We start from the raw sequence: 26,123 nt of genomic DNA on the forward strand, positions 1-26,123 counted from the left end.
AACCTAACAAAACCCCGAACAGTTACCATATGTCTTGACTCAGAAAAATCATCTATTCTTCCTTACTAAATGAGACTTTTCATATAACATAATGAGTTCTTCCTTTGTTGATCTGTGTCATAATTTGCCGCCTATCATGTGTTTGAAAATTCTCTAAACTTAACCTAACAAAACCCCGTACAATTACCATACGTCTTGACTCACAAATATGCTTCTTCAGTAATGAGACTTATTATCTAACAAACGGAGGTCTTTCTTGGTTAATTTATGCTTTAAGTTTCTGGGTATCTTGTGTTTGAAGATATCCTAGGTAAAAAGTGTAAGAAGTGTGGAGAGGAGGCAAGAAAGGAAGGAAGAGGAGGAAAAGGGGAGGAAAGAGGAGGAAAAGGGGAGGAAAGAGGAGGAAAAGGGGAGGAAAGAGGAGGAAAAGGGAGGAAAAGGCTATTGGAGTCTATGTTTCTCCCTCAACTAATCCGTTTACATTATTAGAAGAAGAGATAATTGGAAGAAAGGTATGAGAGGAGGAGGAGGGGGAGGGGAGAGGAGAGAAAAGGAGGAGGAGGAGGAGGGAGGAAGAATGGAGGTATGACGTAAGGAAGGAAGGAAGATTTAGAAAGGATGAAAGAAAGACGTAAATAAGGAAAAGAAAGGAAGAAAGAAAGAAAGAAACGAAGAGAGGAAGGAACGAAGGAAGGAGAGAAGATAGAACGAGAGAGTAGAGAATGAAGCAAGGAAGGAGGGAAAAGGGAAGGAAAAGGATGGTAAAGAAGAAGGGGAGGAAGGAAAACAGGAAAGAAGAAGGAAAGAAAAAGAGAGATAAAGGATAGATAAGAAAAAAAAAATAGAAAAGGAAGGAGGGAAGAAGGGAAAGGGATGGGAAAGAGAAAGGAAGACAGAAAGAAAGGGGAGCAAGAGAAAGAAGAAGGAAAGGAAGGAAGGAAGGAAGGAAAGAAGAAAGAAGGAAGGAAGGAGAGCAGGAGGCCTTGAAGGAAACACTCGACATCTTAAAAAAATCTTTATTATTTACAAATACATCAATAATAAGTTTTCGCGGAAAACATCACTTTGGGGGAAGAAAAATGGGTGAGTAGGAGTGTGTGTGTTCGTTCTTCTGTACTGTTGTGTGTGTTGATCTGTTTATTTAAGATTGTGTTGTTTTGGTGTTGCATTTTGTGTTGTGCTGTGAGTCTTGATATGTTTTTTTTCTTCTTGTTTTAGTATAGTGCTGTGTGTTGTTTTGTGTTGAGTCGATATATTTGTTTTTCGACTGTGTTGGTTTGGTGTTGTTTTGGTTCTGTGCTGTGTTGTCTTGTATTGCTTTGGTATGTGTTGTGTCGCACTGTTAAAGAAAATCAAGGTGAGTTGTTTTGGTGCTGTGCTGTGTTGTCTTGTATTGTTTTGGTATGTGTTGTGTTGCACTGTTAAAGAAAATCAAGGTGAGTTGTTTTGGTGCTGTGCTGTGCTGTGTTGTCTTGTATTGTTTTGGTATGTGTTGTGTTGCACTGTTAAAGAAAATCAAGGTGAGTTGTTTTGGTGCTGTGCTGTGTTGTCTTGTATTGCTTTGGTATGTGTTGTGTTGCACTGTTAAAGAAAATCAAGGTGAGTTGTTTTGGTGCTATGCTGTGTTGTCTTGTATTGTTTTAGTATGTGTTGTGTCGCACTGTTAAAGAAAACTTGTCAAGGTGAGTTGTTTTGGTACTATGCTGTGTTGTCTTGTATTGTTTTGGTATGTGTTGTGTTGCACTGTTAAAGAAAATCAAGGTGAGTTGTTTTGGTGCTATGCTGTGTTGTCTTGTATTGCTTTGTTATGTGTTGTGTCGCACTGTTAAAGAAAATCAAGGTGAGTTGTTTTGGTGCTGTGCTGTGTTGTCTTGTATTATATTGTTAAGAAAAATCACGGTAAGTTGTTTTTATGTTGTCTTGTGTGTCTTGATCTGAATTGTTTTGCGTTGTCTTGTGTTGTGTTGCATTGTTAAGGAAAGTCAAGGCGAGTTGTTTTGGTGTTGTTTCTTGTTTTGCGTTGTCTTGTGTTGTGTTGCATTGTTAAGGAAAGTCAAGGCGAGTTGTTTTGGTGTTGTTTCTTGTTTTGCGTTGTCTTGTGTTGTTGTGTTGCATTGTTAAGGAAAATCAAGGCGAGTTGTTTTGGTATTGTATCTTGTTTTACGTTGTCTTGTGTTGTTGTGTTGCATTGTTAAGGAAAATCAAGGCGAGTTAAGTGTCCATGTCTCACGCAACCTGAGACACACAACGAATCGCTCAGGACGAGGCATATGCATTTCAATCCTAAGTTGAGCCTCACACAAGGGGATCCAATACTACTCAGAGGGGCGTAAAGCTACTAAAAGGGATTCTATTACTTTTTTTCTCTTAATTTACTTCCACACCAGATATTCAGTTTATTTTTTGAAGGGTTCGTGGTAAGTTTTATTTTTCTTACTTTTTTCTCTGTAATATTTTCCTTCCCTTTATCACGTTCCTTTTCTTGTCTTTCAAAGTTTCCACCTTGAACTGTTTACTCATTCCTGCACATTTTTGCCTTTTCAGATTTTGACTTATTTTCACACTTCTCAACGGTCCCTTTTTTTTTACCGTCATCTATTCCTGCTCATCCTTTCAGTGTTTTTTTTTTGGTAATTTTCACATATTTCATCATCTCTTTTTTTTAATTACTTCTCATCTATTTCTTTATCGTCATTTCATTTATTGCCACACACTTATCAGTATATCTTTTGTTTTTATCTTCGTCGAATTCTTATCTTTTTCTGTTTTTGCTAATTTTCACGCTTATCAGCATCTCAGAATTTTACCTTCACCTTTTTCTTATCTTTTCACTTTTTGCTAATTTTCACGCTTCTCAGCACCTCTCATTTCTACCTTCACCTTTTTCTTATCTTTTCACTTTTTGCTAATTTTCACGCTTCTCAGCACCTCGCATTTCTACCTTCACCTTTTTCTTATCTTTTCACTTTTTGCTAATTTTCACGCTTCTCAGCACCTCTCATTTCTACCTTCACCTTTTTCTTATCTTTTCACTTTTTGCTAATTTTCACACTGATCAGCATCTTATTACTTTACCTTCACCTTTTCCATATCTTTTCAGTGTTTGCTAATATTCACACTTCTCAACACCTCTCATTTCTACCTTCACCTTTTCCATATCTTTTCAGTGTTTGCTAATATTCACACTTCTCAACACCTCTCATTTCTATCTTTTTTTCTTATCTTTTCAGTTTTTGCCAATACTCACACTTATCAGCACCTCAAATTTCTACCTTCACCTTTTTCTTGTCTTTCTAGTTTTTCCTAATTGTCAACACCTCTCTATTTGTACCCTCATCTCTTCTTTATCGCTTTTTCAGTGTTTTTGTTAAGGTTCACACACGTCTCGCCGTCTCTCTATCCATATCATCACAATGTCTCGCTTGCTGCTGACAACCTTAAGTCTACGTTTTCCTTCCTCTCTTTACAACTATTTCCGGGCATGTGGGAAGACGACAGAGGGAGAAAAATAACTTAAATGAACTCTACATCACAACACGGAACATGGTGGGAAGCCGCGTCGCCAAATTATCGTACTCATCGCATTATATTTTCGTAGTTTCTGACCGATAACTTTAGCAAAAAACACAAACCTCAATAAATAACAGTTTTAATGCTAACTTTGATGATATTCTGTCGTTATTTGTGTAGGTTCGAGAGTTTGAGGCTTAAAAAAAGATAAATACGTTGTGGTGAATACGATAATCTAGCAACGCTGGTGGGAAGGAAGGAGAGAGGGAGGGAGGAAGGGGAGGAGGAGGAGGAGGAGGAGGAGAAAGAGGAGGTAAGGAAGGGGATTTGTGGTATAGAAAATGAGGTTATGTCAATATTTACATTCACAGGTTGTATTTTTCATGTTCTTTAATTAGAGCACATCTTAGGTAAGCAGGTGTATTAACGCTCCTTTCTTACCTTCAATAATAATAGAAATAAAAATAATAATAATAATAACAATAATAATGATGATGATGGTGCTTTCTTTATCATTTACAGGTAAGGAAAAGGCGTTTGGAACATGACAGAGGATGTGTTTCTTCTTTTCCTCCTCCTCCTTCTCCTTCTCCTCCTCCTCCTCTTCTCTTGCCATCCAGGTGAGGGGAGGCGTGTGGTTGCTGTATATACAATGGTAAGTCACCTGTGTGTTTTTTATATTAGTATTTTACAAGTCAGTGTTTGATTATATGCCCCTAGCTTGCTGTTCACACACACACACACACACACACACACACACACACACACACACACACACACTCACTCACTCACTCACTCTCTCTCTCACACACACACACACACACACACACACACACACACAGGATCACAGTTGGCACCACGTTGCTAATAAAACACTAATTAATTCACACCTTGATAACACCTGAGAGACTTAGATTCGTTGTTTGTTTGATTACGTGAGTCCTTCAGGCATGACTCGTAGGGGCACGATAATAATAATAATAATAATAATAATAATAATAATAATAATAATAATAATAATAATAATAATAATAATCTTGTCCCCACTTTGGTTACAATATTCTCTCACTCAAGGGATAAACTTCACTCCACAGCTGTATTCTATTATACATTCGTTTGTCTTTTAACTCACTGATTTGATGCTAATGTGTGTGTGTTTTCGTCCGTATGTGGTGCAGTGCGTTCAATGACCACCTTTAGACACTACGTTAATGCCTCTTGCGTTCGATGAGTTCATGTGGCCATCACACCGGCGCTGTGTCCATGTCACCGTTGTGACAACCCCACACTCACACACTCACGAACGAACACAAACACGCACAAACACCACACACCACACCTGGGGGCGTGCACGTGCTAAGGATTGTTCTGGCCCACACGAGAGGCTGTGGCCGGGCCTGGCAACACGGCGGCGGCCTTAGTTGGGGTAGTCGAAGGTGTAGCCGAGGTTTTTGCGCTGCAGGAACATGAGGATCTCCCAGAAGGGCGGCCGCTGGCGGTCTGCGGGCCTCCAGCAGGCCACCATGATGTCGTACATCTCGCGTGGGCAGAGCGGCGGCTGCGGCAGCGTCATCATGCCGGAGCCGTCGCCGTGGAAGCAATGGGACGCATTCTCCAGCACACCCTCGTCGCTCAGCTCGGCAAAGGGCTGCTGGCGGGCCAGCGTCAGGATCTCCCACAGCGTGACGCCGAACGCCCACACGTCGCTCTTACTGGTGAACCTCCCCTGCAGGATGGACTCCCAGGCCATCCAGCGCACCGGCAGCAGCGTGCGGCCCTCGTTGAGGCGGTAGTAGTCGTCGGAGTAGAGGGGGCGGCTGATGGCGAAGTCTGAGATCTTGAGGGCCAGGCCGGGGCCCACCAGGCAGTTGCGCGCCGCCAGGTCGCGGTGCACCACGCCCGCCGCCTCCAGGTACTTCATGCCGGACGCCACCTGCGTCACCAGGAAGATGAGGGCGCCGTAGCTCAGCGTCGGGGGGTCGAGGAGGCCTCTGGAGGAGACGTTGCCGCCCGCCTCCTCCATGGCGTGGCAGCGCAGGAACTGGCAGAGGTCGCCGTGGTCCGGGTACTCCAGCAGCAGGCAGGGAGGCTCGGCGGCGTGCGCGGCGGCGATCACGCGCACCACGTAGGGACTGTCCAGGCGGGCCAGCGTGTGGCCCTCCTGCCGGAACGTCTTCTTGGCCTCCTCGTCCGCCCCCAGCTTGAGGCTCCTGAGCAGCACTTTCCTGGGGCCACCGAGGGCCGCGTCCCGCGTCTCGCACAGCTGCACCAGCCCAAAGATGCCCTCGCCCAGCGTGTCCAGTACACGCAGCTGTGGCCTCGAGGCCTCGGGCAGCGGCCGCTCCTTGCCGAGGCTGGACGTGTCGGCCACGACGTAGGCGACGGTGCCAGTGACGCCCTGAATGTTGGTGGGCTGGCAGAGCAGCGGCGCGGCGTAGTACTCCTGGTCAGGGGGCGGCGGCAGGGCGGGCAGGGGAGCGCTGGCCAGGGTGCGGGCCGTGGGCAGCGTGGCGGGGGGCCTGGTGAGGGGCACGGGGGGCGGCGGCGGCGTGTACACCTCCGAGAACGGCGGCGGCGGGGTCATGTTGACGTCCGGCACCGCGTAGTCAACCGAATCGTCGGTGTCCAGCGGCAGCGGACACTTGAGCGGCGTGTCGGAGCCGCCACTGCGGCCCAGCGTGTAGTAGCCGGGGTTGGTCATGGGCGAGCCCTTGAAGGGCTCCTGGTACATGGCCGCGGCCTCCTCGTCCATGGCCACGTGGCCGTAAAGTTTGCCCTTGGCCTTGGCGTAGCCGTTGGACACGGGCGACAGGTTCACGTTGATGTGCAGGTCCTTCATCTTCATGGACACCTTCCGCGACTCGCCGTTCTCGGAGGGCGGCGGCGACTTCTTGTTGGCCTTCCTGGCCACGCGGCGCTGGTAGTAGGTGACGCCCAGCACGAGGGGCACCGTGCCGAACACCAGCGCCAGGCAGATGAGGCCCCCCAGCAGCAGGGCGGAGGACGGCTGCTCGGCCGGCACCACCGGGGCGCGGCCTTCCACCAGCCGCTCGTCGTTCACCGTCTCCGTCGTCGTCATCACCTCCACCGCCTCCTCCTCCGTCAGGTTACAGTGACACGGAACTGTAGAGACGAGTGAAGGGCACGGCACATTGAATCACTCTGTCTGGCATTCAGTAACTCCCCCACAACACACTCATGAAAGTATCCACTGACCTTCTCTCCAAACAGACACACAAACCCACAACACCACAAACCACCCACCCCACCCACACACACACACTCACAACCCTCCACCACACACACACACACTAACACCCCCGCCTCCATACCCACCTGAGTCGAAGGACACCTCGGACACCATGATCCACTTGAGGGCGAAGAACAGCTCCAGCCGCACGTGTTTCCCGACGGCGCCGTGCAGCTTGATGGTCACATTGCGCGCGTTCTCGAAGATCCTGTCCACGGGGTAGGTGTAGTCGACGGCGGTGTGGCTGGGGAAGAGCTCGCCGCCCACGCTGAAGAGGATCCGTGCGCGCGAGAACACCTGCGGAGGGAGGGAGGGACGGGCGTGTTTACTCCTGGCGAAGGCGACGAAGGGACGGGTTTGAATGATAGTGGGGGGGGGCGTTTTACACTTTGATAAGGAAATGCACATAATCTTTATCCGCAGAAGATATATAAGAGGAAGAGGAGAAGACAATGACAAAGACGAAGACGAAGAAGAGCAAGGAGAACAAGGACAAGAAAAATAAGAACAAGAAAAAAAACAAGAGGATGGGAAGCAAAATAGAAATGGGTAAACAAAAGACAAAAAAATAAGAGGGAAGGAGGGAGGAACCAGGAAGAAAAAGAACGGTGAGGAGAAAAAAAAGAAAATAAAGTAAAAAAAAGTACAAGGAGGAGAACAAGAGCGATACAGGAAAAGGCCAGGAAATAAAAATACACACCCAAAAAAAAAAAAAAAACAGGAAGAGGAAAAAAAACGAAGAGAGAAAATGGGAAAACAGGAAACAAAGAGACGAATCATTGGAAAAAAAAGCGATGGGAAAGAAAGAGGAAGAGAAAGAGAAAGAGGAAGAGGGCGAAGGATGGGCACGTGGCGGGGTCGTAAGAAGACTTTGGATTTACGTCACAACTTAGGAGGATGGAAACTTGGGCGTGTTGGGAGCATCAGGAGTTGTGACGGAGGAGGAGGAGGAGGAGGAGGAGGAGGAGAGATAACGAGGAGGAGGATGATAAAGGTGAGGACGAAAAGCGAAAAAACAGAAAAGGAAATGATACTCGAGGAAAAGAAAGGAAGAAGAAGAAGAGGATGAAGAAGAAGAAGAAGAGGATGAAGAAGAGGATTATGAAGCAGAAAAAGAAGAAGGAAAAAAAAGTGATGTGTACCTCCGTCATTGTAGTGGAAAAAGAAAGAAAAAGAAAAAAAAATAGAAAGAATAAAATAGAAAAAGAAGAAAGAAAAGAAAGAGAAAGAAAGAAAAAAGGAAAGAAGCAAAGAAAAAGATTGAAAAAAGAAAGAAAGAAAGGAAGAGAGAAAGAAAAAATGAAGAAAAAGATGAAAAGAAAGATGAAAAGAAAGATGAAGGAGAGGAACAAAAAGAAGAACCAGAAGAAAAAGAGTGAAGAAAGGACGGTGTAATTTATGGAGTGCGAAGTGACGCTAATGAGGGTATGAAAAATTCGATTCTGTGGAGGAGTTTCGCTAAAAGGAGGAAGAGGAAGAAGGCGAGGACGAGGACGGGGGAGGGAAAAAGACGAACAGGGAAGAGAAACACAACAGAAAAAGAGGAAAAGAAAATACCGGGAAAACTATACAAAACTGAATGGGAAATAAAATGAAAAATACGTGACCATTAAAAAAGAAAAAAAGCAGGAGAAAAGAAAGAGGGAAAGAAGAAAAAGAGTGAGTGATATTTGTCTTTGTCTTCATAGTGGAAAAGATTAATAAGAGAAAAAAGTAAGAAAAGAGGAAGCTGCGGGAGATAAAACGAAAGAAAGAGAAAAGAGGAAGGTGGAGAGAGGAAGAAAAGAAAGAGATAAAGGCATAGAAGTAACACGAAGAAAATACAAATAAATAATGAGGAAAGAATAAAAAAGAAAAACAAGAGGCAAGAGGAAAGAGTACCCACCTCTCTACACCTTCTTACCCCCCCCCCCAAAAAAAAAGATGAAGAAACAATTATAGAACTTTAAACAGTGAACAAAAATCGCTGAATAAAGATGGATCAAGAGGAAGAGGATCAAGAGGTAAGAGGCAGGAAACAAGAGCTTAGATTACCTACCTACCTAACTGTGGCTCATTAACTAGCGAAAAAGAGGAACAAATGAGATCAAACTAATAAAAAGAAACTCAAAGAAAGAGGAATCAAGAGGAAAGAGGCAAGAAACAAGAGCCTGAATTACCTGTTTTTTTTTTACCTGTGGCTCCTCAATTAGTAAAAAAAAAGAGGAACCATTAAGACGAAACTAGAAAAAAGCGAACATCGAATAAAGAGGAATCAAGAGGAAGAGGATCAAGAGGAAAGAGGCAAGAAACAAGAGCCTGAATCACCTGCCTTATTACCTGTGGCTCCTTAACTAGTAAAAAGAGAGGAGCCAGTGAGATGAAACAAAAAAAAAGAGAACATCGAATCAAGAGGAATCAAGAGGAAGAGGATCAAGAGGAAAGAGGCAAGAAACAGGAACCTGAATTACCTGTTTTTTTTTTTACCTGTGGCTCCTCAATTAGTAAAAAAAAGAGGAACCAGTAAGACGAAACTAAAAAAAAGCGAACATCGAATCAAGAGGAATCAAGAGGAAGAGGATCAAGAGGAAAGAGGCAAGAAACAAGAACCTGAATTACCTGTTTTTTTTTTTACCTGTGGCTCCTCAATTAGTAAAAAAAAGAGGAACCAGTAAGACGAAACTAAAAAAAAGCGAACATCGAATCAAGAGGAATCAAGAGGAAGAGGATCAAGAGGAAAGACGCAAGAAACAAGAGCCTAAATTACCTGCCTTCTTACCTGTGGCTCCTTAATTAGTAAAAAAAAAGACTAACCAGTAAGACGAAACTAAAAAAAAGCGAACATCGAATAAAGAGGAATCAAGAGGAAGAGGATCAAGAGGTAAGAGGCAAGAGATAAAGCCTATATTACCTACTTACCTGTGTCTCTTTAATTAGCAAAAAAAAAAGAACTAGTGACAATAATCTAAAAATAAGAGAAAATTAGAGGAAGGTCAAGAGGAAGGTCAAGAGGCAAGAGTCCTCACCCGCGTCTCCTTGGTGAAGAGGTTGTTGGTGTACACATGAACGGCGCTGAAGTTCCTGAGGGTATCGAACTGGAAGGTGAGGGGCACAGCCTGACCCTGGCGAGACGTGTTCTTCCAGCCAACCCACTCGTAGCCTGCAACACACACACGAACACACACTTAACACACCTACAACACTTACGTAACACAACCACACCCACACACCCCATTACTCCCCTATTCCCTCACTCTCTATCACCTATCCACTCATCCACGCACGTTTTTTCTCTTTCGTCTTCTTTTTCATCCTCCTTCCTTCCCTTTCTTGTCATCCTCCTTCCCTCCTTCTATCCCTTTCTTCTCATCCTTTTTCCTTCCCTCCCTATATCGTCTATCCCTTTCTTCCCATCCTTTTTTCTTCCCTCTCTCCCTTCCTTCCCACCCTCCTTCCCTCCCTCTATCCTTTCCTCCTCCTTCTATTCCTTTCTTTCCATTCTTATTTTCTCTTTATCCCTTTCTAACAAGAGTCCACACATCCACCCATCCACCTTCATCCCCTCACACACATCCATTGATCTTGAATCCACACCCATTACACCCCCCACTCACATCCCACTCCCCTCTTCCACCCACACCTATCCCCATACCCATTGCACCCCCTCCACACCCCACCCTCTCCCCCTCCCCCTTCCATACTCACCTCTGCCCATGCCCAGCGCGTCCACCCGGAAGTTGGTGTGCCCCGTCTCCCCGTCCGTCAACTGCCCCAGGCCTCCCGACAGCCACCCGCCCCGCCGTGCCCCGTCGTAGGTGAGGTCCGTGAGCGCCGTGTCCCCGCCCCGCATGTCCCCGTCAGGCATACTGTAGGACACCAGGCCGTCTGTGGAGGGGGGGGGAGGGGGAGAAGTGATTAGTGAGGTGGTGATGGTTTTGTAATGATAGTTATTTTTTTGTCTTCATTTCCTCCCTCTACTGTCCCTGTCTTCCCATCTTCCTTCCTCTCTATATCCCTTTCTTCTTTCTATCCTCTCTCTCTCTTTACTCCTCTCTTCTTATTCTCCTTCCTTCCATCTATCACTTTTTTTCCCATCCTCTCCTCCCTCTATTTCTAACCCGTTCTCCTTCCCTCTCACTTCCCTTCCCATCTTCTCTCCTTTCCCTTTCTTCCCATTCTCATTCCCTTCCTCTATCCCCTCCTTCCCATCTTCTCTCCTTTTTTCCCTTTCTTCCCATTCTCTTTCCCTCCCTCTATCCCTCCCTTTTCATCTTCTCTCCCATTTTCCCTTTCTACCCATTCTCTTTCCCTCCCTCTATCCCTCCCTTTTCATCTTCTCTCTCCTTTTCCCTTTTTTCCCATTCTCTTTCCCTCCCTCTATCCCTCCCTTCTCATCTTCTCTCTCCTTTTCCCTTTTTTCCCATTCTCTTTCCCTCCCTCTATCCCTCCCTTTTCATCTTCTCTCTCCTTTTCCCTTTTTTCCCATTCTCTTTCCCTCCCTCTATCCCTCCCTTCTCATTTTCTCTCCCCTTTTCCCTTTCTTCCCATTCTCTTTCCCTCCCTCTATCCCTTCCTTCCCATCCTCTCCCTTACCTGAGTACTGGCACCCGTAGAGCTCAACCCGCATACACACTGTCCGCGGTAGGTCACTGTAGGGCAGGAATCGAACCCGGGTGGCGATCACGGGCGGGCTGAGCTGCGAGGTTTGGGCCAGGTACGTGTTGCTGTTGCCCTCCAGGAGCTGTGGTGGAGAGCAGGTGTGTGGTGAGGGCAGGTGTGGGGAGGGAGAATAGTTTACCTTTCTCCCCCTTATAGTTTTTCTTCTATATGTCTTTCTTTCACTACGTTCCTTCCTTCTTTCCCTCTCTACCTTCTTTTCCTCTATTCTTCCTTTCCTCTAACTTCCCCTCCTCTCCCTCTTCTCTTTCTCATATCCTTCTTTCCTTCTCCTCTCCTTCTCTTCTTCTAAACTCAACATTCTTCTTATCTTCCTTCTACTTCCTACAATCCGTTTACGTTCCTTCTTTCTTTCCCTCTCTACCTCCTTTTCCTCTATTCTTCCTTTCCTCTAACCTCCCCTCCTCTCCCTCTTCTCTTTCTTATTTCCTTATCTCCTTCTCTTCTTTTAACCTCAATGTCTTTCTTCCTATATTCTCCTTCTCTTCCTCCTACTCCCTACAATACTCTTCAAACATCTTCCTTTACTCATCATCACACCCCACTTCCCACATCTACCTATCGCCTATTCCTCCCGAACTCATCAGTACATCTTTAAATCCACACACCTCCACCCATCAATCTCCTCTAACTCATCATCAGACCTCTAAATCCACATCCACTTATCATTCACTTTCCTATCTCAACATCACACCTCTACAGGCCATATTCTTAAACACTTCAGCTCTTAAACACAGATATTTAACAAGGCTTTCGTAGGAGTCTTGGTCATTTTCAGGGGGAGCTTAATGACCCTGGTGGTAGTTTGACGGCTCCTCTGTACCATGAACCTAAATAACACTCATTAAAACTCGATTGCTCTCCTTTTTGGCTTTTAAATCCTAGTACCTATCATTCACTCACCTCCTCGCCGCGCCCATCCACGTAAGTCACCCAGTGGGACAAGCCGGGGCGCCAGAGCTGGAGTTTATACTGGCGGGCGAACTCCCTACCCTGGCCGTTCCCGAAGCGCCCCTGCACCTCCACCTTGGTCACCACGTGCAGCACCCCAAGGTTGACCTCCAGGTACTCCTTGCCCTCCTTGTTGACCATCTCGCGGGGACACCAGGCGCCTCCCTTAGCCTCGGTTTTGAGTCTGAGGGGGAGAGAAGAATTGGGGGGTGAAGACGGGTTTGGTTGTTAAATGGCGGGGAGGGAGAGAAAGAGGAAGATAAATGGGGTGGGTTGGTTTGGTCAGGTTGTTGTTGTTGTTGTTGTGGTTATTGTAGTTGTAGTAGGGATTATAATTGTATTCGTAGTGGGATTAGTAGGGGGAGGAGGAGCAGGAGGAGTTAGAGGCAAAGGAGGAGGAGGAGGAGGAGGAGAAGAGAGGAAGAAATAAGGAAGGAATGAAGGGAAAGAATGAAAGGAAGAGAAAGAGGACTATAAAAAAGCGAGGAAAATGAATAATTAAGTAGCAGTAGTAGTAGTAGTAGTAGTAGTTTCAGAAGTAGTAGTAGTAGGAGGAGGAGGAGGCGAAGTAGTAGCGGTAGTAATAGGAACAACAACAATAAAAATATGACAATTAGAATACGACCAACAACAACAACAACAACAACAACACCAACAAAAACAACAACAACAAAACTAACCACAACAACACTATCTACAACAACAACAACAACAACAACAACAACAACAGCATCAACAACAACAGCACACAAGTTGACTCACCTCCCGTAGATGGCGTTGACGGAGGAGTCGAAGTAGGAGGAGGAGGAAATGTGCTCGTCAGGGATGGCACCGGACTGCATGCCCAGCGCCGCCTCGCACTGCCCTGAGGAGGAGAAGGAGAAGGAGACGATGAAGGAGGCGTCGAAGAAGGAGGAGGTGAAGTAGGCTGTGAAGGAAGAAGAGGAAGAGGAGATGATGATAATGGTGAAGGAAGGAAGTAAAGGAGGAGGAGGAGGTGAAGAAGGAGGGTGATGAAGGAGGCGGTGAAGGAGGAAGAGGAAGAGGAGATGATGAAAGTGAAGGAAGGAAGTGAAGGAGGAGGAGGAGATGTAGAAGGAGGAGGAGATGGTGATGATGGTGATAGTGGCGGAGGTGGTGGTGATGTTTATAGTTTATTAACACTCCAAGCCCCCCCCCCCTCTCACTCTCTCTCTCACTCTCTCTCTCTCTCTCTCTCTCCAGCAATTAGGGAGTCAAGTGTCTCTCCAGAAAGTGTTTAAGGCAATTAGTTGTTCGCGAAGTTAAGAGGAGGAGGAGGAGGAGGAGGAGGGGAGATAATACGGGAATGTCAAGGAGACGAGAAGAGGGAGAAGGAGAGGGAGAAGGCGAGAAGAGGGAGGAAATTGTTAAACTGGTGGAAAGGAGGGAAAGGGTAAAAAATGCTAAATTGTTCTGCAGGAAAGTGAAGGAATTAAAAGGAAAAAGGGAAGGGAAATAAAGGGAGGAGGAAATTGGGAAAGGAAAAAGGGAAGGGAAATAAAGGGAGGAGGAGATTGGGAAAGGAAAAAGGGAAGGGAAATGAAGGGAGGAGGAGATTGGGAAAGGAAAAAGGGAAGGGAAATTAAGGGAGGAGGAGATTGGGAAAGGAAAAAGGGAAGGGAAATGAAGGGAGGAGGAGATTGGGAAAGGAAAAAGGGAAGGGAAAAGAAGGGAGAAGGAGATTGGGAAAGGAGAAAGGGAAGGGAAAAGAAGGGAGGAGATTGGGAAAGGAAAAAGGGAAGGGAAATAAAGGGAGAAGGAGATTGGGAAAGGAAAAAGGGAAGGGAAATTAAGGGAGAAGGAGATTGGGAAAGGAAAAAGGGAAGGGAAATTAAGGGAGGAGGAGATTGGGAAAGGAAAAAGGGAAGGGAAATTAAGGGAGAAGGAGATTGGGAAAGGAAAAAGGGAAGGGAAATGAAGGGAGGAGGAGATTGGGAAAGGAAAAAGGGAAGGGAAAAGAAGGGAGAAAGAGATTACGAAAGGAGAAAGAGAATCAATGAGAGGAGAAAAAAATAGATAATCAGGGAAAAGAGGATTCATGAAACTGGATAACTGAGAAAAGAGAGAAAGTGAGGAGAAATGAAGTGAAAATCTGGGAAAGGAAAAGGAACGAAGGGAGAGAAATGGAAAAAATAATAAACGAAAGGAGATAATGAAGAAATAGGAAAGTAAAGGAACGAATGAGAAGGAAATGGAAAACGAGGAGCTGAAAGGAAAAATACGAAGGGGAAAAAATGAGAAAGAAGAAGAAATAAAAAAAAGAGAATATAGATGCGTGGGAATATATAAAGGAAAGAAAAGTAACATTATAGAGAGAAGAAAAGGGAGAAGAGGGGAAGGAGGAGGAGGAGAAGAGGAGGAGGGAGGAAGGGAAGGTAGAAAGGCTAAGAAATCACTGAATAAAAAGAGATACGAGAAAACAGTGACTTCTTTTTGTGCTTTCTAATTTTTTAAAGTATTCATTCAACTCAATTATTTAGACATCTCATTTATTTACGCATCTCCTATTTATATATGCGTTACCTATTCATTTATGCATCTCCTTAATTATATATTCCTTTTTTTTATCAGAGGACGCGGCTCAATGGCAATAAAAAGAGTAAAAAAAAAAAAAGCCCGCTAATCCGCTCCTATAAAAGATAATAGTAAAGCGTAGTCAACTTTTTAATTAATCACTTTGTTGTTGTTTTTTATACTCTGTGATGTGAAGTCTTCCTTTTCCTAATTCTTCATCTCTTTCTTTGTATTTTCTCCTTTTCCTTTGTGTATTTTATTTACTCCTTTGTGACCTTTCTGTATTTTCGTCCATTTCTTCTTTATTTCCTTGCGTGTCATCTTTAGTTCCGATTCTTATTGCTATTATTCCTGTTTTTCTCTATTTCCTTGCGTTTCCTTCCCTATCTCCTTGTGTGTTGTTGTTTTCTCATTTTCTTCATTCCTAATATCTCTTGTATTCTCTATTCTCTTTTCATATATTCTCTCTATTTCCTTTCACTTTTCTCCTTACCTCCCTTTTTATCCTTACTCGAGCGTATATTAAGCAACAAAAAGAACAAGACTAAGTAATATATATAACAGGTAAGGTACACGTAACTCACAAAATCACAGGTAATGCCGTAATAGGTATGCTCAGTGAAGGTAAATATCCAGGTAGCCGACAGGTAACGTGAGGGGGGCAAAACTAACACGCCAGGTAGTGCCAGGTAAGGCGTGGACCGCAAATTAACAGGTAGCCAGGTAGAGGAAGGTAAGGGAAGGTATGCAGGTCAGGTAAGGGAGGAAAGAAGCTGCAGAGGTGTGTTATTATTATTATTATTATTGTTATTATTATTATTATTATTATTATTATTATGGTGGTGGTTGTGGTAGTGGTGGTGGTAGTAGTAGTAGTGGTAGTGGTGGTGGTGGTGGTGGTAGTAGTAGTAGTAGTAGTAGTAGTAGTAGTAGTAGTAGTAGTAGTAGTAGAAGTAGTAGAAGTAGTAGTAGTAGTAGTAGTAGTAGCAGTACCCTCTCGAGTTTCGCGCTATCCGAGTTTCGCGATCCACGAGTTTCGCGGTTAGTCCTAAATTCTTACCATCTCGACTTTCGCGCATTATCACCCCGAGTTTCGCGCTGCTTGGACACGTACGGGTCACGTCTACTTATTATCGGCGTCACGCACGCTGCCTTTAAAGGTCGTATCACACTGGAGGTTTTCCTCCAAACATTGTGGCTACGGCAAGAGAGAGAGAGAGAGAGAGAGAGAGAGAGAGAGAGAGAGAGAGAGAGAGAGAGAGAGAGAGAGAGAGAGAGAGAACGGGTCGTTTTGAAGCCTCAGTTGAAGGTGGCTGCCGTGCGATTGGCTGACAGTTATGAAAACACGCTTGTGATTCGCTGGGAGTCCGATGACGTTATCGCCGACGCTCACCCTATCACAATGGTCATTTTCGTCCAACTGATGTATGGTTGATCTTCCCACCACGTTGGCTGCAGCTTGGACAACCGGCAACTCCAACTTTTCCTGGTGTGCGTCACACTTGGCCGTGTGTGACGCACACCAGGAAAAGTTGGAGTTGCCGGTTGTCCAAGCTGCCGCCAACGTGGTGGGAAGAAAAAAACCCTGTGTGACATCAGCTTACGGATAACCGTGAACTCGCTCCCGGTTGGGCGTACGGGCGTTGCCCGTCGGTTGCCCGTATCCACATCCACAACGTAAACAAAGCACTTGCCTTGTATCAACATGGCGTCGTCTGCTAAAGTAAGGGCTGTCGCGGCTTGTGCTGCTACTACCCAAGTTATGGACTTGTTGCTGCAGTTAAATGGAAGGAAGAAACAGTTGTGGGTGTGGCGTGTCTGTGGTTCCTCCGTGCCAGGTCTCATTGTCACCACTGCGCGTGCGCGGCCAACCCTCCCATCTTGACTCAACCACATAAACACATGGATCGAATAACAACACACACACACACACACACACACACACACACACACACACACACACACACACACACACACACACACCAGACTCATTATGAACCATTGGAGATGTTTTTGACAAACAGAAACGACTTCACCATTTCTCGAGTGTGTTAGAACGTATTTGGTGAGTGGCTCACATGAACCAAACCTAGCTCTTGGCAAGAAGAGAACAGTCGTCTTTAACACTGCTCTCTTCTTGCCATTGGGTGTGTTTGGTTTGTATGAACCATTCACCAAATAAGTTCTAACACACTCTAGGAAATGACGAAGCCATTTTTGTTTATGAGAATCATCTGCCATGGTTCATGAATAACAACAATAATAATAATAATAATAATAATAATAATAAACTCACTCCCGGATAGGCGCACGGGCGTTGCCAGTAGCCATAACGGTTAGAGGAAAACGGCCAGTGTAACACTGCCTTAATGAGCCACACACACGGTGAGGCGTAAGGCCGCGCCGGAGGGATTTTCAAACACAGACCGACGGCCATCCGGCCGCCTCATAAGGCCACGCCGGACGAAATGCACACACACACACACACACACACACACACACACACGGACTGGAGGCCTTTAGCCCCGCCCACTTTGAGCCGCCCGGACGAGCCAGGCCGGATCGTGTGTGCCCGCCATAAGGCAGCGAGGCCGCTGACAGGGTGAGCGCTGGCGATGACGTCATCGGACTCCCAGCGAATCACATGCGTGTTTTCAGAGCTCAGCTTCATCTGTGGCTTTAAAACGACCCGTTCTCTCTTCCTGTTTTCTTCTTTTTTCCAAGGCATGTATTTTGAGATAACAAGGGTGTAAAGGAGGAAAAAAAGTGAGCTCCGGGGGGCAGCATGAGCCAATTATAATGGCGCCACTATAAACAGTTGCCTGCGCCATGACGGGCTAGGGGCCGACCATCAGGCCCAGATGGATAGTCTACCGGCGCCATAGCCCACATGTAAAAATATAAAAAAATATCCACGAGTCGGTACAGATAAGCGCTTTTTCAGTGTTTTCAATACCTCGAGTTTCGCGATCCTCGAGTTTAGCGCTATACCTTCGGAATGAAGCGAGCGCGAAACTCGAGAGGGTACTAGAAGATGACGATGAAGAAGATGAACAAGAAAAAGAAGAACAAGAACAAGGAGAAAAGAACAAGAACGAGAAGAACAAGGAAAAGAAGGAGAAGAACAAGAACAAGAAGAAGGAGAAGAAAAAAAGAAAAAGGAGAAAAAATAAGAAAAGGAAAAAGAAGAATTAAGAAAAAGGAAAAGAAGAATTAAGAAGGAAAAGAAGGAGAAATAAGAAAAAGAAAATGGAGAAGAATTTAGAAAAAGGAAAAAGAAGAAATAAGAAAAAGAAAAAGAAGAAATAAGAAAAAGAAGAAATAAGAAAAAGAAAACAAGAAGAGATAAGAAAAACAAGAAAACGAAACAGATAAAGGAGAAAACTAGTGGCAATATAATAATAATGATGATGATAATAATAATAATAATAATAATAATAATAATAATAATAATAATAATAAAAGTGTTCCGGCAGCTTCTTCAGGTAAAAATAAGGGCGACGCACCTGTCCAAATGTCACCTGGCGTCACCTGAGGAGAGGAAGGGAGAAGGGGGGGAGGGACGGAGGAGAAAAAAATGGAGCGGAGTGAAGAAGACAAATTGAGGGAGAGAGAGAGAGAGAGAGAGAGAGAGAGAGAGAGAGAGAGAGAGAGAGAGAGAGAGAGAGAGAGAGAGAGAGAGAGAGAGAGAGAGAGAGAGAGAAGGGTGAGGAAAAATTGGGAGGAGAGGAGGATCAGATGAAGAGAAAAAAAGAAGAGAAAAAGAGAAAGGGATTAGTGGAGGAGAATAGGGGAGAGAGGGAGAGAATAGGGAAGAAAGGAAGGAGGAAGAGGAGAGGGAGAAGAGAAGAAGATCAAATGAAGGGAGAGAAAAGAGAGAAGGAAGAGATAAAGGGAGAGATGAAGAAGAGAAAAGGAAGAGAGGGAATAAGGAAGAAAGGAGAGAGGAAAAGAAGAAGTAAGGAAAAAAGAGTAAACAGAGAAAAGGAAATAAAACGAAAGGAATGTGAAGAGGAGAGAGAGAGAGAGAGAGAGAGAGAGAGAGAGAGAGAGAGAGAGAGAGAGAGAGAGAGAGAGAGAGAGAGAGAGAGAGAGAGAGAGAGAGAGAGAGAGAGAGAGAGAGAGAGAGAAAGGAAAACGGAAGAGGAAGAGATGAAGAAGAGGAGAAAGGGAGAAAGGGAGAGAATAAGGAAGAGATAAAAGAGGAAGAAAATGGAATAAAGTGTAGGAGAGAGAGAGAGAGAGAGAGAGAGAGAGAGAGAGAGAGAGAGAGAGAGAGAGAGAGAGAGAGAGAGAGAGAGAGAGAGAGAGAGAGAGAGAGATTTGATTTGATATGAATTGGTTTTATTTGATTGTGAGAAAGTTGACGAACGAGAGAAAGGAAAGAGGGAGGGAGGGAGAGGGAGGTAGACAAACAATGAGGAGGAGGATGAAAGAGGAAGGAGAGACGGAAGGGAGGATGAGAGAAAAAAAAATAAGGTGAAGAAAGAAAATGAGAAAAAAATAAGGAACAGGAAAGAAAATCGAAAAGTATAAACGATGAATAGAATAAAGAAGGAAGAAAAAAAAGCAAATAAAGAGGGAAAAAGAATAAGAAAAGAGGGAAAAGGATAGGAAAGAAAAGCAGAGAGAAAGACAGAGGGTTGGAGGAAAAGAGAAGACAGGGAAAAAAAAAGGAGAAAGAGAAGATAGGAGAGGGAAAGAAAGGAAACAGAGAAATGAGAGAAAGATAAAGATATAGGAAGAAAACGAGAAGAAAGAAGAGGGAATGGTGGAAAGAGGAGAAGGAATAAAAAAGGAAGGAAAGAAAGAAGGGAAGAGAAAGAGGAAAAAGTTGGAGGAAAAGAGAAAGAAAAGAGGTAGGAAATCAGATAACTTTAGAAGAGGAAGAAAAGGGAACCATAAAAGTTGGAAGAGAGAAATAAAGAAAAGTTAGAAATCAGAAAAAATCACAAAAGGGAGAAAAGGAAATGAGAAAAGAAGAGCTTGGGAAAATATAAAGGAGAAAAAAGTAACAGTATAAGAAAAGGGAGAAAAGGAAATGAGAAAAAGAAGAGCTTGGGAAAATATAAAGGAGAAAAAAGTAACAGTATAGAGAAAAGGGAGAAAAGGAAATGAGAAAAGAAGAGTTTGGGAAAATATAAAGGAGAAAAAAGTAACAGTATAAGAAAAGGGAGAAAAGGAAATCAGAAAAGAAGAGCTTGGGAAAATATAAAGGAGAAAAAAGTAACAGTATAAGAAAAGGGAGAAAAGGAAATCAGAAAAGAAGAGCTTGGGAAAATATAAAGGAGAAAAAAGTAACAGTATGAGAAAAGGGAGAAAAGGAAATCAGAAAAAAAGAGCGTGGGAGAAATAAAAGGAGAGAAAGGTTACAGTATAGAGAGAAGAAGAGGGGAAGGAGGAGGAGGAGAGGAGGAGGAGGAGGAGGAGGAGGAGGAAGAGGGAGGCAAGGGTAGGTAGAAAGGCTAACAAATCACTGAATAATCCCATTGTTAGCAGGTGTCAGCCAGGTGAGAGAGGCACGCTGACGGGGCTGACGGGGCTGACGGGGGATGACAGGAGTGGCAGGGGATCGTTAGCGGCTCATTGTCCAGCGCGGCGACCCATTGTTTGCTGTCAAAGGTTCGAATCCCCGTCAGTATTTTTTGCGCCGCGGTTCTTGTGGTGGTCAGTGACGCGTCGCCGACCTGTCAACACCACATGTCACGGCGAGGAAGAGGAGGAGGAGGAGGAGGAGGAAGAAGATGACATACAAGGAGAAAATCTATGGTGAAGGTTAAGATAGAAGAAACACAAAGAGATGGGAGGAGGAGGAGGAGGAGGAAGATGACATACATGGAGAAAATCTATGGCGGAGGTTAAGGTAGAAGAAACACAAAGAGAGGAGGAGGAGGAGGAAGAGGAAGGAATATGACAACAAGGAGAAACTTTGGGGAAGGAGGAAGGGAGGAAGGGAATAAAGGGCCACGAAAGGGCAAACGAAAGAAGAGAGAAAGAAGGAGAAATAGAGAATGAAAAATAAATCGCGTTGGTGGTGGAGGAAGAAGAGGAGGAGAAAGAGACTAAGGAAGAAGAAACATAATAGAGAAAATGAAAGAAACACCAATAGAAAGAGAGAGAGGAAGAGAGAAATATTCTTGATACGTAGGACCAGTAGGAGGAGGAAGAGGAGGAGGAGGAGGAGGAGGAGGAGGAGGAAGGGAAGATGGCAAAAGGAATTTATAGAATCAAGGGGGAAGTGGATGATTAGATTAAGGAGGAGGAAGAGGAGGAGGAGGAGGAGGAGGAGGAAGAGGAGGAGGAGGAGGAGGAGGAGGAAGAGAATTGGGAGGTTGGTAAACGTTCTTCCTTCTATGACTACTGAAACGACTCTCTCTCTCCTAAAAAAAACGATACCAATAAAAAAAAGAGAAAATAAAAATAAAACGGAAACACGAAAAAAATCGGTCGGGAAAAAGAAAAAGAAGAAACGACCATTAAAGAGAGAAAGAGAGAGAGAGAGAGAGAGAGAGAGAGAGAGAGAGAGAGAGAGAGAGAGAGAGAGAGAGAGAGAGAGAGAGAGATAGAAAGAGGAAAAAGAAAACGATGTAGAAAACGAAGTTACTCTCTCCATCACCTCAAAAAAAAAAAAACGAAAAAAAGCGAAAAAATGAGAAGTAAAACGAAAAAACGAGAAAAAAACGAAAAAACGAAGAAAAAAAGAAAAAAGACGAAGTAAAAGAAAGAAAAAAAAGAATAACGAGTAAAAAACGAAATATAAAACGAGAAAAAAAACGAATAAACGAATAAAACGAGACAACCAACAAACGAACGAACCAGGAAGTGAATCAAGCCTCAGGAAAAAAAAAAAACAGGAAGAAGATTGAATACTCTTTCCTCCTCTTCCTCTTCCTCCTCTTCCTCTTTTTATCCATTTTTCCTCCACGTGCTTCTCTTGAGTGCACCCCGAAGCGAAGAGGAAGAGGAGGAGGAGGAGGAGGAGGAGGAGGAGGAGGAGGGAAATGGAGTGAAGTGTATACAAAAGTCATGGAAGAAAGGAGGAAGGAGGGAGGAAGGAGGGACAAAGGGAGGGAGGGAAGGAGGAAGGAGGGACAAAGGGAGGGAAGGAGGGAGGTAAGGGAGGGAGAGAAACCTAACCCACGTCACAACTTTGCATCAGAGGAGGAAAGATGATCAAAGGAGGGAGGGAAGGAAGGAGAGAAGGAAGGAGGGAAAGATGGAAGAAAGAATGAAAGGAAGAAAGAGAAGATGGAAGGAAAGAAGAGTGGAGATGAGGGAATGAAGAATGAAACGAGGGAAGGAAGGAGGGGAGGAAGGAGAGGAGGAGGAAGGGAAAGACGGAAGAAAGAATGAAAGGAAGAAAGAAAAGATGGAAGGAAAGAAGAGTGGAGATGAGGGAATGAGGGAGGGAGGGAAGGAGGGAAGGAAGGAGAGGAGGACGGAGGGAAAGACGGAAGAAAGAATGAAAGAAAGAAAGAAAAGATGGAAGGAAGGAAGAGTGGAGATGAGGGAATGAAGAATGAAACGAGGGAATGAGGGAGGGAGGCAAAGAAAAAAGAAAGAAAGGAGGGAAGGAAGGAAAGCAGGAGGTAAAGGAAAAAAAGATTGAAGACAGGAGGTAAGGAATGAAGGAATAAGAGAAGAAAGGAAGGAAGGAAGGAAGGAAGGAAAGCAGGAAGTAAAGAAAAAAAAAGATTGAAGACAGGAGATTAGGAATGAAGGAATAAGAGAAGAAAGGAAGGAAGGAAGGAAGGAAAGCAGGAAGCAAAGAAAAAAAGATTGAAGACAGGAGGTTAAGAATGAAGGAATAAGAGAAGAAAGGAAGGAAGGAAGGAAGGAAAGGAGAAGGGAAGAAAATAGAAAATGGGAAAGAAGGAAGGAAAGAAAGAAATCAAAGAAAAGAAGAAAAAGAAGAAAAAGTACGTGAGAAAGTTAGACCGGTAAACAAACACACAAACAAACAAACAAACAAACACGCAAACAAAGTAAATCCCCCAAACAAAAACAACCCTCCATTTTCCCTCCCCATTCCCCCTTCGTCCCCACTCCCCAATCCCAAACTCCCCCATTTTTCCCCCTCCCTACCAATAACTTACCACCCTCCCCCCCCTCCCCTCTCCCTTCCCCCCTCGCCAGGTATACGTAACATGCCCAGGTAACTAATTGGATGGTGGGAAGGTAACTCCAGGCCAAGTTAGAAGGTTCAGGTGACATAGTTTGAATTTCTTGCATATTCTGAGCGGGGCCTTAACATGCCTGGGAGAAAGTACAGGTGGGGAGGGAGAAGGGAGGAGGGAGAGGGTGAGAGAAAGGAAGGGAGAGAGGGAAGGAGGGGTGGAGGGAAGAAGGGAGAGAAGGAAGGAGGGGAGAAAGAAGAGAAAGGGATGAAAGTATGAGTGAAGGGAGGAAAGGAAGGAAGGAAGGAGAAAAGGGAAGGAAGGAAAAATGGAAGAAAAGAAGAATGGAAGGAAGGAAATAAAAGAGAGAAGGAAGGAAAGAAAGAAAGACGGAAAGAAGGCTAAAGTTAGAGTGTGAGAGAAAGAGAGAAATAGTTAAAAAGAACAATAATAAAGAAGAAAAAGAAAGAGAGAAAGGAGAAAAGAATATAATAGAAAGAAATAGTAGTAGTAGTAGTAGTAGTAGTAGTAGTAGTAGTAGTAGTAGTAATAATAGTAGTAGATGATGATAATGATAGTGGTAATGATGGTGACAGTGCAAGATTACCTAATAATAATAATAATAATAATAATAATAATAATAATAATAATAATAATAATAATAATAATAATAATAATAATAATAATAATAACAATATCAAATTCTTACCTGTGTGAAGACCGACAGCAGGTGAGACGAGGAGAGAACCGACGAAGGTGAGGAGGAGGAGGAGGAGACGATGAAGAGGAGGAGGAGGAGGAAGAGGAGGAGGGGGGTGCTTCATCCTGGGGTAGGTCATCTCCATCTCTGACCCTTGACCCTTCACTCGCAGAGGTCAGGTCGAGGTCACGTGGTCCACCCCATCCACCTGTTTGCTGACCTGTCTGTCCGCCTGACCTCCTTGACCCCTATCACACAGGTCACGTGACTCGCTCTCTCCTCATTCACCTGTTTTGTTTTGCTTCACCTTTTCTGACCTCGATATTCTTTTTTTTTTTTTGTCTTTATGCTTCTTCTCTTGTTCTGGTTTTAGTGTTTTTTTCAATGAGGTGTTGTATTTTTCTTATCTTAATTTTTGTTCCATTGTTTGTTTTTTTCTTTATATTTGTTTGTCTTCGTTCTACTTGTTGATTTTCGTGTTTTCTTTGTTTTGGTCAAGTTTCTGATTTGATTTTGACGAGGGTGTAATATCAGGATTTTTTTGCTTTTATCTATTTATCTAAGTTTGTTCCATATTTCGTTTTTATTTCTGTTTACTTGTCTTTAATAATCTGCGTCTTTCTTGTCTTCCTTGCTTCACAACTCACAATGCCCTTTTATTTTCTTCTAATTAACACATTTCTTCTATCTTTTCGTAAGTCACACGGGCTCTCTTTTACCGCACGCAACTCTTTCTATGTAACACTGAATCCTTTTTAAACGACACTCAATCCCTTGTATGAGTCACATCCAGTCCTTTATAACACTCAAGATTTGTAGATTCCTTATGTTCTTGCAGACTTCTCATGCCTCCTCTAGATTCCTTATGTTCTTATGATATCTTACATAACACTGGATCCTTTTCACACTCGATCCTGTACCAGCAACACCCAATCCTTCAACAGTACACGATCCTTGGTAAGCCACAGACGCTAACACTTTTGATTTATGAAGAGATTAAACGTTCACACTATTACCTGTTATTATTCTTTATCGTAACTTTTCTTTCATGATATCCTTGGTTAGAATTCTCAGTCACTTTTGTTATCTTCTTTTATATAACTTTAGTCCATTCTCGATATTCATGAACTGACTGACTCGCTCTTAACGCATCAGTCAGTCGGTCGGTCGGTGTGTCAGTCAGTCAGTGGGCGGCTCCAAGGCTCTCGTTTCGTCCTTCTGAAAAAGAGAGAAAAAATAATAAGCGCGGATGAAAAATTATAATCGGTTTTCAGATGACATTTTGACACTTTTCTCCTTATCTTTATATCTTGTCTTGTCCTCTTCCAGACACTTATTCTTCACTTTCACTTATAAAAAAAATATTATCCTTATTAATATTGTTAGAGAGAGAGAGAGAGAGAGAGAGAGAGAGAGAGAGAGAGAGAGAGAGAGAGAGAGAGAGAGAGAGAGAGAGAGAGAGAGAGAGAGAGAGAGAGAGAGAGAGAGAGAGAGAGAGAGAGAGAGAGAGAGAGAGAGAGAGAGAGAGAGAGAGAGAGAGAGAGAGAGAGAGAGAGAGAGACTGGGGGGAGGGAGGGGATCCTGTCAATTACTCTTTTGATACGAGTTGACAACCGGTCTCTCTCTTTGGTTATGTAAGAAATATTAAAATGCAAAACAAGTTAACAGGAAGTAAAAAAAAAGAAAATTATGTGGGAGAGAGAGAGAGAGAGAGAGAGAGAGAGAGAGAGAGAGAGAGAGAGAGAGAGAGAGAGAGAGAGAGAGAGAGAGAGAGAGAGAGAGAGAGAGAGAGAGAGAGAGAGAGAGAGAGAGAGAGAGAGGTCTTCAAAATCTCATCAAACCCTGACTGCAGCCTTCCTCTCCCTCTCTCTCTTTCTCCTTCCCTCCCTCCCTTCCCTCCTCCCCTATCCCTCCCTCTCTCTCTTATTCCTCCACCTCATAAAAACTCCTGAACCAGTCGGTAGCCTGGGGGAAGAGAGAGAGAGAGAGAGAGAGAGAGAGAGAGAGAGAGAGAGAGAGAGAGATTCTCTCTCTCTCTCTCTCTCTCTACGGTGCCTCAAGCTCTCACTCACTTCACAGATAAACAGGATAACGTCACCTCTCTCTCTCTCTCGCTCTCTCTCTCTGTCAGTCCTTTTTTTCTCTCCTTCCTTCCTTTCCTTTCATCTAATCCATTTTGCGCCATTCATGTCCCTTCCTCTTTTATTTTTTCTCTACATATTGACTCTCTCTCTCTCTCTCTCTCTCTCTCTCTCTCTCTCCGGTATAATATTGCAGTTTTTCTTTATTATCTTTACCCTTTATTGGTTTTCCTGCTGCTCTCTCTCTCTCTCAAACGCTATCAATAATCCTCTGTAAAACTTCTAATTCCGCGCGAAAACCCAAATTTAACAGGAATAAATAA

The 26,123-nt window shown here is 44.1% G+C and overlaps 1 protein-coding gene and 1 long non-coding RNA gene across 23 annotated transcripts in view; one reads left to right on the top strand and one right to left on the bottom strand.

Moving 5' to 3' along the window:
• The first annotated feature begins 1,013 nt into the window (after positions 1-1,013).
• On the top strand, positions 1,014-2,559 carry LOC126980388 (uncharacterized). Its single transcript, XR_007733163.1, has 3 exons — positions 1,014-1,599; positions 1,683-1,761; positions 1,841-2,559. It is a non-coding gene; the product is annotated as an uncharacterized LOC126980388 (long non-coding RNA).
• A 150-nt stretch (positions 2,560-2,709) lies between these two features.
• LOC126980387 (discoidin domain-containing receptor 2-like) overlaps positions 2,710-26,123 on the bottom strand; it is a 43,720-nt gene continuing 20,306 nt past the window's right edge. For 2 of the 22 annotated variants that reach the window (XM_050830262.1, XM_050830261.1), the window contains exons 2-9: positions 23,729-24,937; positions 13,130-13,232; positions 12,320-12,551; positions 11,333-11,480; positions 10,445-10,624; positions 9,766-9,899; positions 6,847-7,057; positions 2,948-6,633 (exon numbers count right to left, since the gene is read on the bottom strand). In XM_050830262.1, coding sequence (XP_050686219.1) covers positions 4,928-6,633; positions 6,847-7,057; positions 9,766-9,899; positions 10,445-10,624; positions 11,333-11,480; positions 12,320-12,551; positions 13,130-13,232; positions 23,729-23,864 — 2,850 coding nt within the window. In that variant the 5' untranslated portion in view covers positions 23,865-24,937 and the 3' untranslated portion in view covers positions 2,948-4,927. The other 20 variants (XR_007733162.1, XR_007733161.1, XR_007733157.1 and 17 more) reach the window with 20 other exon arrangements.

This window comes from Eriocheir sinensis, chromosome 44, assembly GCF_024679095.1.
Source record: "Eriocheir sinensis breed Jianghai 21 chromosome 44, ASM2467909v1, whole genome shotgun sequence".
In the NCBI taxonomy this organism is placed as follows: Eukaryota; Metazoa; Arthropoda; class Malacostraca; order Decapoda; family Varunidae; genus Eriocheir; species Eriocheir sinensis.